The 12,575-nt window shown below is 38.9% G+C and overlaps 2 protein-coding genes across 3 annotated transcripts in view; one reads left to right on the forward strand and one right to left on the reverse strand.

Annotated features, from left to right (window-relative positions):
* Positions 1 to 47: 47 nt before the first annotated feature.
* Positions 48 to 9,340, forward strand: desi1b (desumoylating isopeptidase 1b). 2 transcript variants are annotated; one of them, XR_003221352.1, is made up of 7 exons: positions 48 to 412; positions 526 to 547; positions 657 to 729; positions 860 to 969; positions 1,321 to 1,443; positions 2,439 to 2,571; positions 8,606 to 9,340. XR_003221352.1 is itself a non-coding variant. In XM_003438536.5 (6 exons), exons 1-6 carry the CDS (start codon positions 325 to 327, stop codon positions 2,515 to 2,517), a joined length of 495 nt encoding a protein of 164 aa, XP_003438584.1. In that variant the 5' UTR covers positions 49 to 324; the 3' UTR covers positions 2,518 to 4,743. The 2 variants fall into 2 exon arrangements, 1 of the variants encoding a protein (XP_003438584.1); XM_003438536.5 differs by lacking the exon at positions 8,606 to 9,340 and having other exon boundaries at positions 49 to 412; positions 2,439 to 4,743.
* Positions 9,341 to 9,479: 139 nt separating this feature from the next.
* Positions 9,480 to 12,575, reverse strand: part of shisa8b (shisa family member 8b) — a 46,277-nt gene continuing 43,181 nt past the window's right edge. The window contains exon 5 of the mRNA XM_019362806.2: positions 9,480 to 11,142. Within this exon, the coding sequence (XP_019218351.1) occupies positions 10,595 to 11,142 (548 nt within the window). The 3' untranslated portion in view covers positions 9,480 to 10,594. The remainder of the gene's footprint in view (positions 11,143 to 12,575) is intronic.

The raw sequence follows: 12,575 nt of genomic DNA on the forward strand, positions 1-12,575 counted from the left end.
GTTTATTTACCCTAAAGCCGGAAGCCCGCTGTTCACGTGATAGGACAGTAGCGTTATCGTTCATAGACAGTGACACAGCACTGGATTTGACTCCCGGCAACTTCGAGCTAGGTTTTACATTTACTTTTTTATTTTACAGTTATTACTAGTATTTTAAACAGCCTGTAGCCTGAATGTATTATTTCTCACAGTTCCACCACCAGAAGCTTTATTAAACTTTTATTTGCTACCGGGAACCTAGCTAGCTGGCAACTCTGTAGTGACTAAGTAACTTTCTAGAAGGTTAGCCGCATTGTCGTTTCGAAGAAATCGTTTTGGGTTATCATGGACCAAACTGATTCTTATCCAGTGAAACTTTACGTTTATGACCTGTCCAGAGGGATGGCCCGTCAGCTGAGTGCTTCCATGCTGGGTGAGTTTCTGACAAACTCTGTCATGACTCAGTGGGATGCTTCGGAAGTGAAAGTTGTTGTTTTCTAAGGGCGGAAAAAGTTGATCGTAATTTTAATTATTTTATCTTTACAGGGAGACATATTGATGGGATATGGTGAGTTTACGTAAAGAAAGTTCTATTAAAAAGTATTCTCTCTGAGCACCTGAGCTGCAGTTAAGTAGTTTAATACCACTGTTTAAAAAAATGCATTGGCGTCTAACAGGCACACGGGTGTTGTGGTCCACGGGAAAGAGCACTACTTTGGTGGATCAACAGGCATCACCAATTGTCCACCTGTAAGAATCAGCACCATCCTCTCATATAAACAGTGCACTTTACAGCCGTTTGATCTAGACACAAATTCAAGAAACTTGTGCCAGAGTCTCAGTGACAAGTCACTGAGGTGTGCATCTGTTTGTCTCCTAGGGAGGCACCCTGTTGGGACCGCCTGATTCTGTAGTCGACATGGGCTTTACTGAAGTGCCTGAAGACCTTTTTAAGGAGTATTTAACTTCACTGGGAGAGTCCAAGTACAGGTAAAAGAAGATGATGAGATCTGTATTATTGCAAAACAAAACTGAACCAAACAGTTGCGAATTATTTGTTTGTAAATAGCATCAGTAGAATAAGTGCATTGCTCCAATGCACAGAACAAGGCTCATGAGTTACTTCCCTGTTCGACACTAAATAATAGTTTTTAGGAATGAGCTAAAATTTACATCTAGTGCTCTTCCCCCTCAGTATTTTGCATTTAAAATATTTCTGTCTAATCACTTGCTGCTACTCACCTGCTTTTCTCCAACCTGTGGTGCACCTCTCTCTCCCTCTCTCTGCCCTTTGAACTCCTTCTTCTTCCCTCCTCTGACTTTCTCCTTCATTTGTTGCAGAGGTGCCAATTACAACTTGTTTGAGAACAACTGCAACACTTTCAGCAGTGAAGTGGCTCAATTCCTGACAGGCAGAAAGATCCCATCCTACATCACAGACCTTCCATCTGACATCCTATCCACGTAAGCTTCTTAATTCTGTGCAGTTGAATTGTGTCTCTGCTGATACTGATGGCAAAACACTAAAAATGTATAATAATATCAATTATATTATAGATAATAAATATAAATGGAAAAATGAATTTGAAATTATATGCACCCTGAGTGTTGTATTAAATACACCATTACAATATGCATGTACAATTGTCAGAAATTTGAGACTTTGGTGGGAGATACAGCAAACCTTGTGGCAATGGCAAAATATCAAAATATTCTCAAAGTATTGATACTCTGGGGATATTTTCATATTTTGTTTCATATTTGCCCCTCTAGTGCGCCTGTTGTCCAGAATTTTAACTGACTTGATGCTTGACTCTGATTAAAAAGTGTTCCTTTCATTTTTTTGAGCAGTGTATTATTATGTAAGTTGGGGGGATAAGGTAAACATGTTGCTCCTATCTATTCCAGGCTTTATTAAATATTCAGTTTTTATTATTCTGAGTATTTTTCAACCCAGTGAAAAACACCCAGAACAATGAGAATGAGAAGACCTATTTTTATGCTGCCAAAAATAAACTACTATTTTTAGTCCACTATGATCACTAATAAGACATTTATTGGCCTTTTCAAAGTGTAGAACTTTCAGCTCCACTTATTAAAGATTTAGGTGAGTGATTTAATTTTGACCCGATGTCATTTGTAGAAAGATCCAAAATAAACTGAAACTTGTGCACCTAATTCCTGTTATTTAAAGACATTAAAGATGTGTGCTGTACACTTATTCCATCCTGAAAAAAACAACGGTTCAAATAAATCATTAAAAGCCTAAAATGACTCAAACATTCAGTTCATGATGAGAGTATATAAGCTTCTGACCAAACTGTACATTCCTGGGTATGTCTTATTCCCTTTTGAAAGATTATTCTTGTGGTATTAAGTGCTTGCTTTTCTTGTATACAATAACTGACTAAGACTTTGGTTTTTAATGTAACTGTACTCTCTGCTGTATTTCCTCACAGACCATTTGGCCAGGCTCTCCGTCCCTTCTTGGATTCCATGGTCATAAATCCTGGAGGCAACAACCTGGCTGGGCAATGATAGACAGAGTCGTGGATTTTAGAAGATATCTGATAACATCCCTGCCTGTGGCTGGCAAGTCACTTTTATATTTAATCAGCCATCACTTATTGTTATTGAGTTTTATGGTGTTATTCAACGTACTCTGAGGTGTATGTGAGGGGTGAAGGTGTGACAGACGCTCTGGACAGGGGACTAAAAATGGATCTTATACGTGTGTGTGTGTGTGTGTGTGTGTGTGTGTGTGTGTGTACATTAACGTGTTTAAGATTACGTTTTCTTGGGTCAGCAGGATCATTATACATGCATATCCTCTGGATTTGTATTCAAAGTTGTCATTTTAGAGGCAGGATTCATCCTCTCATGCACTGCTATTTATGAGAGGCTTTTTAGCAGGTATTGTCATCCTCTCCTGAGGTGCTTCATTATGTCTGTCATTGTGGCAGTCTGTCACAAAGTGTATTACAGTTAGATGACTGCTCCAGAAAATTGAATGATGAAGAGTCCATGAATCGTACTATCATCACATAACCAGCACTGGCCTTGTCTTCCAACCTTTCTGCTTTAATGTGTCTAAAGGATGTCTCAGTTTTAGTCATTCACACAGATAATGAGAATTTGTAATAGTTTTCATGGACAGCAGACCTTATTGTGTCTTTCTCCAGAGATCTTGTGAGGCAGACAGATGGCATGTAAGGATTCCTAAGTTTAAATCTGACATTTATAGAATTAAATGAAACCTTTTCTTTGATATTTATCTATGTATGAAGTTTTCATAGTGACTTTTTAAAATTAGAATTAGTTTAGGAACTACTCAAATAAGTTCCTAGATGCATTTAAAGATCACTGGCAGGGCCGATACTTTGTTTCTTGCTCTAAGACTTTATTACAAAAAGTATTCATGTTGAAAATTAGACTCTGATTGTGTTGCTTTGGTAACAAATTGCTAGATGTGTATCAAAATACACAAAGTGCCAGGATGTAACTGGAGACTTTTAGTTTTTTTGTCAAAAATCCGAATCTGAATTTGAGTCCGATACCAAAAATGAGGTATTTGTTCCTTAGTGCATTGTCACATTTTGGTCAGTTTGTTTATTTAACGTGTCATGCTGTGTTCTGCCTTTTCTTCAGTGTGAGTGTGAAATCGTTTCCACTTTTTCTGTCCGTCATCCCAATAATGTAAAAACTACTAACTTGAATTCTATGGAATTTGGTGGAGAGGAAGAAAAAATGTAATTTGGTGCCTTAATTTTTTCTTGTGTGTTTTTACTGTTTGTATTCCTGTAGTTATTAGAACAGGACGTATTTGAAGGCCAGCTCAGTTAAACCTGTTCTGCTGGGTCGTCTGGCTTTAAAAATATCGTTTGACCAAATCTAAAGTTTTATCTTCAGCATGCCACCTCCAAGTTATGTATTTCGTCCAGAAACGTGATGAAAACAGGGAATTATATTTTTTTATTTATATTTTAAATTCAGGACCACTCAGCTTTACAGCTTTCATTTGCTTTGTTGGGTTTAGAATTTTTTCAGTTTATAAACACACTGTTTCATATACATTATACATATTTGACTGTTTATATTTGCATGATTAAAGCAGGCATAGGAAAATTATGCGTATCAACCACTTACCTCCATCACTGTTTTAGCAAACGGTGTTTAATTGTTGTGTTTGGGACATCTTTACTCTAAATATTGTTGAACCTGTTGGTCTTTCACCATCCTGATCCTACATAAAGGGTATGTGTAGATCATTAATGCACAAGTCTTAAAAAGGCCATCATTTTGCTTATATTCAAATATAAATAGGTCTTCAGTTTATTCAGATTGTGAATCTAAAATGACTGAATTGAACCTGAATTTGTTGAGGGGAAAAAATGTACTTAAAAAAAAAAAAAAGATGTTTGCTTACAAGCAGAGGGTCACACGTGGTTTAGACAAATATTTGTCTTAAAATGATTAATAAAAATGTTCGTCTGACATCTAAACCACCATAGGTGGTAACCCTACCCTAATCCTATATTTTGGAAAGAGGCCAAACCTTTTTTGGTGAGCATGTGAGGTGTTTTGATGTGTCTAAGTTAGTATGTTTATTTTCTTTGTTCCCCGATTCCCGAAACCTGGGCTGTTTAAACTGGGGTGATCATCGATGATGATCTAGACCTCACAAGGCAAATGTTTAACTCTGCACTTTATTAAATGTGTGACATTTTCAAATACTATCTTCCATTAAAATTGTTATTCTCTGAAGACTTTTCTGTTGACTTCTTTATTAAAATGTTTTCTCTTCAGTTCTATAGTATTCATCAAGCATCTTAAGCCACTTCTGAATTCTTCATGTTTTGCTTCTTTTGTGTTAAAGAATAAAGGCGTTTATACCAAGTACTAACTTTCAAATCTCGGTAAAATTGTGCAAACACAGTTTTTCTTCACCTATTTCCATTTTCCTAGCAAAATATAAAGGAAAGAGAGGCGGCGCCAGACTTTTGCACTGTATGTCATTAGTAGCAATCGGTGATTCGCTTTAGAAATTAAGTTTCCAGGACTCAAAACTGCTACTGCTCTGGTTCCGTGTAATATAAAGAGCAGCCACAAGGTGGCACTACAGGATCAGTCCTGCAGTATCAGCTGTATTTGTCAGTCAGGCAGGTCGACTATTAAATGTTTTTAAATTACCAAATGTTTGTGTGAGTGACGCTGCTTCAAATATTCAACATGTACTGAACATGCTGCCTCTGAAGTAAACACACTTTACTCCAGCTGCTCCAAGAAAAAGTTTCCAGAAAGTGCACTAAATGACGATATTTGTCTGATAGGTGGTATGGCCATGAGGATCAGAAGTCTAATATTAATTTCATATGAAAACCAATCAAACCAAACTCTAATTTTTCTTTAATATCAATATTTAATAGTTCATCTTTAAAAGTGTCTCCTAAACAGTCTGTTAGAAACAACATCTCTAGAATATTTGGGGTATAAAGTAGTTGTTCTGTTGTAAGAAGTATGGATACATACAGCATAAACACTACATACTGTATTTCTCTCCAATACACTCTGACCTCATCTGTATCTATTATATTTTATTACTTGCAGTAACTGAGGGAGCCAAAGTGGTGTAAACTCGGCAGTCTTTACCCAGCAAAAAATAATTCTTCCAGTTTTAAACATGCGGACAAATGTTCCAAAGCACATGTAGTTCCTTCTCACCACTTCTGGCCATATAGACCTCACCAGTGGCTTAGACAGAGGTGCTGCAGTTCATCTGTGCCACTGTGTTTTGCCACTTATGTGAAAAGCCCTGTCTATCGCCCAACTCTGCCAACATAAAGTCAAATATTCTGTTAAAACCTGACAGCAGTAATAATAATAATAATAATAAATACTCTCTGTTCATACAGCCCTTATATAAATAAAATATATAGGAAATCCAATAAATAAAAATATTTACACAATAGTCATAAATCAAAGCAAAATGATTCCCAGATGGTGGTTGCACTACATAAAACAAAAATCAACAAAAGACGGAGTAATAATGTACAAAATGTGTCAAGAATTTATCACAAAGACATGAAAAAAGCGGTTTGTTTCATCTGCAAAGACTAGAAGATCAGGTGGAGAAAAATGCAGTTTTCCATACCACGGGGGAAAAACAAACATTGGAAGCACTTGTTCACTGCAAAGAACTAAACTGCTATTGTTTAAGGGGGGGAAAAGCAGCAGCTCTCAACATTTTACACCCACAACACCGACCGTTTGGAGGGGAAAAGGATGCCTGCCCAGGATCCTTCACTGCACTGTTGAAGAGGGGAATCGCATAATTACAGACGTGTCCTTCTTGTGTTTACATACAAGGGAATGAAGACAAGAGAGGGTGCGGTGAAAGAGTTGCCTGTTTTTTGTTTTCTTGACACAGCAGGAGCCACAGAGCTCTAAATGCCATTCACTAATGTGGCATCACTGTGAATGATGCAGGTGTTTGTCTCGCTGATCTCTGCTGCTCCTATTAGATTTGGGTTTACTTCAGTTTCCTTCTGCAGTCCAAAGACATGCATGTTAACGGGTGATGTCAGTGTGCGGGCAGTAGGTGTGACTATACCCTCCTGCGAACCGAGGAAAAAAGTATCTTCCAGTTTAACGTTTTCACCCAAACACATGAGATATCATTGGAACGGCCAGGATATCCTCTATTGAGAACATCAGGACTTATTAAGTTAGCTCAAATAAGTCAAAAGATATAGACCAAAAACAAATGTCCATTACAGGAGACATAAATGAATAGGCTGGATCCCAGGAGGATATGACAGATTAAGCAATTTGAAGTGCTTAGAGTAGGTGAATGTGGCTCGAGGCCTTTATAAATGCCAGGTTAGACTTGCACTTAGCTTATGTACCAGACTGAGTGTTAGAAACAGTGTTAAATGAGACCTGCTGTGTTTTTTATGTTTTTTATGTTTTTTATTATTTTCTGCCACTCATGTACTGTTACAGTGGTGGCTACTTATATTAAACATGTCTCTGTTATGGTCATTTCAGGCACATAGCTCCAGCTATGGATAAAGAAGCTCAACCTTCTGTTTGCAAGGGGCAACCAATCAGAACAAAGTTGGGAGGATGGGTTAAAGGGAGAGAGTTAGAACAGTGGATCAAGTGAGGGGCTGCACTAAGGCTCATTATAAGACATGTGAGGATTGCTTCAAGCTATGGGTTGCTGTCGGATTAAGTCCAAAATTAAAATATGGTAATAGGTCCCCATTAATTACAGATTTTGGCTGACAAAAGACACCAAATATACATTTACTGTACTTTTACCTATTATCAAAATTTCTGACATTTCTCCACATGGTTCAAATAAACAGTTTCAAACCCCTGTCACGGATGTCTCCATGACGGCAGCTGACAACAGTACCAGTCACAGATTATCAAATCCCTTTAAAATTGAAAATCTTCAAAGTTGCTGCTTTTCTTGCTCATTTTTCCAGGGAAACACAATAAATAATAACTTCTATAAGCCTGGTGGCAAGATTTTAAACCTTGTGTATTTTTTTATTAAGAAGTTCAGGTGGAATGTGATTAGGTCCATATGGAGAGATGAACCAAAAATGAATTATGATGCAAATGTCCAGCTTAACAGAACATTTTGGTGTCTTAAAAATATTCAACCTTGTTCCATCAGGCAGCTGTTCCAGTGGAAAACAACTCCAAAACTTAGCAGACAGACAAATATAGGTGAGAGGAGAGAAAGTGTTAAACTTTACTTTGGGTAGAGGCCAAAACAAAATGTTCCTCTCCATCATTTGGAAGAGTTATTAAAATTTTGGTCTGCTCAAAAGGGCAGAATAGGTCAGATTTTTTTGTTCACCTTTCTTCTTATGACATATTGTTAAGGTGCTGTAACCTCATATATGCATCCTGGATTTAGGAAAATGTTAACCATACCATATTCTTATTGTTTAGTATCTTGATTTCATGTTTAAAATACCGTACTGCAGAATTGCATTTGACCAACAGTGCATCTATGTGTTGCTGTAGAGTTGTGTTTGGGCAGTCTTTATTTAGCAGCTGTGTTGTTTTGCATGCGTTTCCCAATGTCTTGACTCAGTTTAACCTACAGCAACCTTTTTTCCTGCCTCTTAATTCAGCTGCTACATAATCAAAGGAAAGTTCCCCCCTCAGCTCTTTCGGCACAAATTCAATTCATGAACCTCATGGAACCATTTCTGGACACGTGTTGTACATTGTACATCTCCTGAGGGTGTTCCAGTCGTACATCTTCACCAACAAGTGCAGTGGAAGCAATGCAAAAACTGTTGAATGTTTAAATCAACAGCCGCAACTCTGCACAGTGTCCTTTGCTGTCCAGGGTTCAGAGATGAAATGAGAAATGTCTAATGCTCCAGGGTTGGAAACGCCTCAGAGAACTTTCCCGCAATGGCGCCTGTAGGTTAGAAATTACATACAGGCGTCTGCACACTCTGAATTATGCCTCAGACAGTTCAATAGTAGGAGACCAGATCCACACTGACTCCTTCCCCCAAGGAAGGAAAACATGCAGCAGTGTGTGTTTGTTATTTATTTTCCTGTTCTCTCTCCTCCTTTTCTCTCCTTTCTAAAGAGTTTGAGCCGCTGGCTCTTACGCTCTTCCTCTCTTTCCTTCTCTCCTTTTCTCTAGCTAGGATGGAGGCTGATGGGAGCTGACATGATGGTGGCATTGTCCTCACCGTCAGTTAATGTGACCTGCGGGGATGCTGTCCCCGTATGCTTGGCCTGATGGCAAAGAATGCAAAGCGCTTCATCTCAGAAAATTGGTGGGAGAAAAAGGGACAAGGAGAAAACAGCTGTGCATGGAGGTAGACTGAGAGCTGCAAAATAGAAGAGGTGTTTTTACAAGATAAACAGGAGGTAACTTGATGCACACAAAGGCTTGTGGGGCCTGAAAATTACCTGAACTTTTACCTTGACGATTGCACTGAATGGTTGATGATATCTATATAGAATGACACAATGAGAAAACTCTTAAACTAATATGAAAATGAATGCCTCAGCTCCAGCTGGATCACCATCGAAAGCACTTATTTTTAACTCATTTGTACACCAGCCCAAGTTGGGTTTTTTTTTTTTTTAACATGAACACCAATGATTAACTCTCTTTTAAGAGCCACCCTCAAGTGGCCATTTGAGGAACTGCAGTTTCCAAAACTTCCTCATGGGCTTCATTATTAGTGCTGTGTTCCATTTGCCTCAGATGTCAGAGTTAAGAGAGATCTCCCGAGTAGAGCGTGTCCCTGTAGTAAGGCCAGAAAAGCAAGAAAAAAAACATTTGTTTTGCTCTATTGAGAGGCAGAGCCAATCGTGCATCATTAGCATTAGCATTAGCATCATATTACAGATTTTATACATTTACATGCTCTGAAACCATCTTGGATTATGAAGTTGAGGTTGGTGATGCTATTCCATCTTTCTAAGGTGGAAATTTAACTTGGGTGGGTGAAAACTCTAACTGGGAACTCCTAAATTCCAACTTCTGACTTCAAATGGAAAACACCATTAGCCACAGAGATTTTATACATTTGTTTAATCCAGATAAATACTGAAGTGTAGATGAAAAACGTCAGTTTGATAATTTCCCAGGGAGAAATTATTGTTATTGCTACCCTAGGCTAATTGGCTGTGTTAGCGTGCTTCATACCTGTGCTTCTCAGTAGTAGAAGCAAGGTGCAGTAGCTAGCACTGTCACCTCAAAGTAAAAAAGCTCTTGGGTTTCTTTTGATAACATTAATTTCAAAAGTTTTCAAACTATTATCGTTTACAATGAGTTCCTTTACAGTAGAGGAGGTAGTGAGTAGGTGAACACAGACAGAGTTCCCATTAAATGACATGAACACTTCCAATGTTCCTGAGGTCTAACATTTGCAGGTGAATGACAGAAAAGAGTACACAGGAAGCTACATTTGAGTAAAAATAGCTGCATGCTAGCTGTGACTATTTCTTTGGAATGGTACTGTAGTTTTTGATTTTTGTGTGTTTCCCCACATGAACTGATCACCTGCTTCACCTGTGCTCATGCAGAATTACTTTGATTAATAAAAACTGACTGTTTCTTTCTGCCTAATCTGACTCGAAATATCAAGCCCTCTGCTCTAGGGTGGCAGAAGTATTTTGTTGTTCTTTTGTTCTGTCCATGTTTCTATATGGCCTGTACAGCCGCAATTAAAGCACACTGTAGTGGAAAATCTGTAGCAGTTGGACAATTTTTTAGCTATGCAGCCTATTGAAGCCTGAGACTGGATTTGAGATATCCTTTGGGTGGAATCTAAACACTTATTATACGAGACATTCGCTGGAGTGCGCTAATAACCTTTACCACCACAGTCCATTTTCTACAAGAGTGGTGGTTCTGTGTGTCAGTGTTTTCCTCCTGAACCTCCCTGTTTCCACTTATGAAAACACCCCTTTTCATTTTTTCGTGTCTTAAAAAAACTTCTTGTTTAATTAACCACATGTTGGACGAGCTGTCCCAAACTCTGGCCTTTTTGGCTAACGCCAAAGCTTTTTCGTTTTTGTGTTAAACATGGTGGAAGGCCGCCCTCTGAGTTGCTGCCGCTCAGACAGTCACCTCATTTGCACTGTGGGTGGAGTAGCTCTTCTGCCTGGTGTGGTGGTAATAAGTGGGTTGAGATGGATGTTGCCCCTGGACATGTGGCCCCTGTCCTGCTCCCCCTCCTGTTCCTCCATACATCCCTCCATAGGGCTGATTATAGAGATCTGGGACATTCTCTGTGCTCTGCTGCCTCCGGGTTGAGTAGTTGTGTCTCCGGGTGGAGCTGTGCAGAGAGGTGGAAGTATGCGTTGGGGCGGAGGTCTGCCTGTGGACATGGCGGGCGTTTGGCTCCCATGCTTTGAAGGCCGAGTTGGAGAGAAACGGGTGTGTGGTTGTCTTAGAGAGGCGTGACTGCTCGAGGTGGCTGGGGGGGATGGAGATTGAAAGAGGGGAGTGTATGTCGTGGTGTTCCGGCAGGGGTTGGTGATGGATGTATGACTTCTCTTTAGGTGGAATGGGCACAGGCTGGAAGGCAGGTGGAGCTACAGGCTGGTAGTGGGAGAAATCCATTAGAGGGAAGCTCTTGTAGTAGCTCCGAGATGCAGTTTCAGCTGCAGAGAGACAGGGTGGAGACAGTCTGTGAGACAAAGACAACCATAACTGTAAAACTTTTAAATACCCGAGAAGTTTCCCCATCCTCCAGGCTTTCAGTTTGATGGGCATCAAGAAAGATCTGAGATTTAGCCCAGCATTAATCTTGTCGAATCTGTTTTTTTTATTTTCAGACAGATGTGATCATGAACATAGATGTAGTTCTATTTTTAAACTTTCAGTTTTCTGTTGTAGTAATACACTTCTCCACCACCGTGCTTAACAATATGTATGAGAAGTTTGGCTGATATGCTGTGCTAGGCTGTCACTAATCAAGGCACTGTGCATTTTTCCCAGTTTAGTTTTGTCTGTCCAAAGGACACTGTTCCAGACATCTTGTGGATTTTTAGATGCAACTTGGCAAACCTAAGCCGTGCTGCTTTATTCTGTGTAGAGACAAAAGGCTTTCTTCTGACCAAATAAGCCATGCTTGTTCAGTCTTTTTCTAATTGTATTGTTATGTACTTTACAATACTAACATGATAACTGAGTCTGAGATGTAGTTTTGGGGTTTTGTGGCAGTCTTGAGGGACGTCCACTCTTGGGAAGATAGGAGTACTATATTAAAACACACCTGAATGCTCAAAACCAGCACCTGGCTTTTTCTGACCCTCTTAATATCTATGGAAGCAGTGAGGCTGTATTAAATTTTTCAAAGGATTGCATAGAGTCCTTTTCACATGACTGTAAGTGTTGTTATTTTCTTGTTATTGAGAGAAAAAAAGGTTATTTTAGCTGCTTAGCTCAAATGGCTCATATTATGAACTATTTCATGGGCTCTGCTCCACTTGAGGTAAACTGCAGCCAATGTCTGTACAACTGGATTAATAGGAAGTAGAATGGCTCCCCTAGACTGGCTCTGGTAATATCAGGGAATTTCTAAATAGGGGAGAATCTGTAGTTTAATTAGGATTGCCTGCAAGGGCCCTATGGAGCAGTGATTCGGATAATAAAATATTTTTTTTCTTTCAACTTTTAAAATTGTTGTTCAGCAAAAAGGATTAACAAAATAGATGTAATTTCACTTCATTTTTTAGTAAATGACCTTTCCTTTAGTCTTAGTCTTTATAGAATTTGTCCCAAATATCAAGTTGCCAAATTTATTTAGAGAAAAAAAATTAGCACACGTGGCTATTATTACTCTACTCGTTTTAATTCTGTTTTATTCCTTTGACCAATGGCAACTTGTGTGCAGACTGTGGGCTTTATGTACCCATAGCTTTCTGCTCACTTCTTGCCCTGTCACAATTCAGTGTTACAGTAGAAGTTAAAAAGTTGGGTCGGTAGAGCAAACATGTGCTATATTTGGCCTCTTTAAACTTGTTTACACATTTTCAATTTATCACAGTCTGATGCAGTTCTGAGTCACATGCAGAAGCAGTCTAAGAAATTA

This window comes from Oreochromis niloticus, linkage group LG8 (genome assembly GCF_001858045.2).
Source record: "Oreochromis niloticus isolate F11D_XX linkage group LG8, O_niloticus_UMD_NMBU, whole genome shotgun sequence".
In the NCBI taxonomy this organism is placed as follows: Eukaryota; Metazoa; Chordata; class Actinopteri; order Cichliformes; family Cichlidae; genus Oreochromis; species Oreochromis niloticus.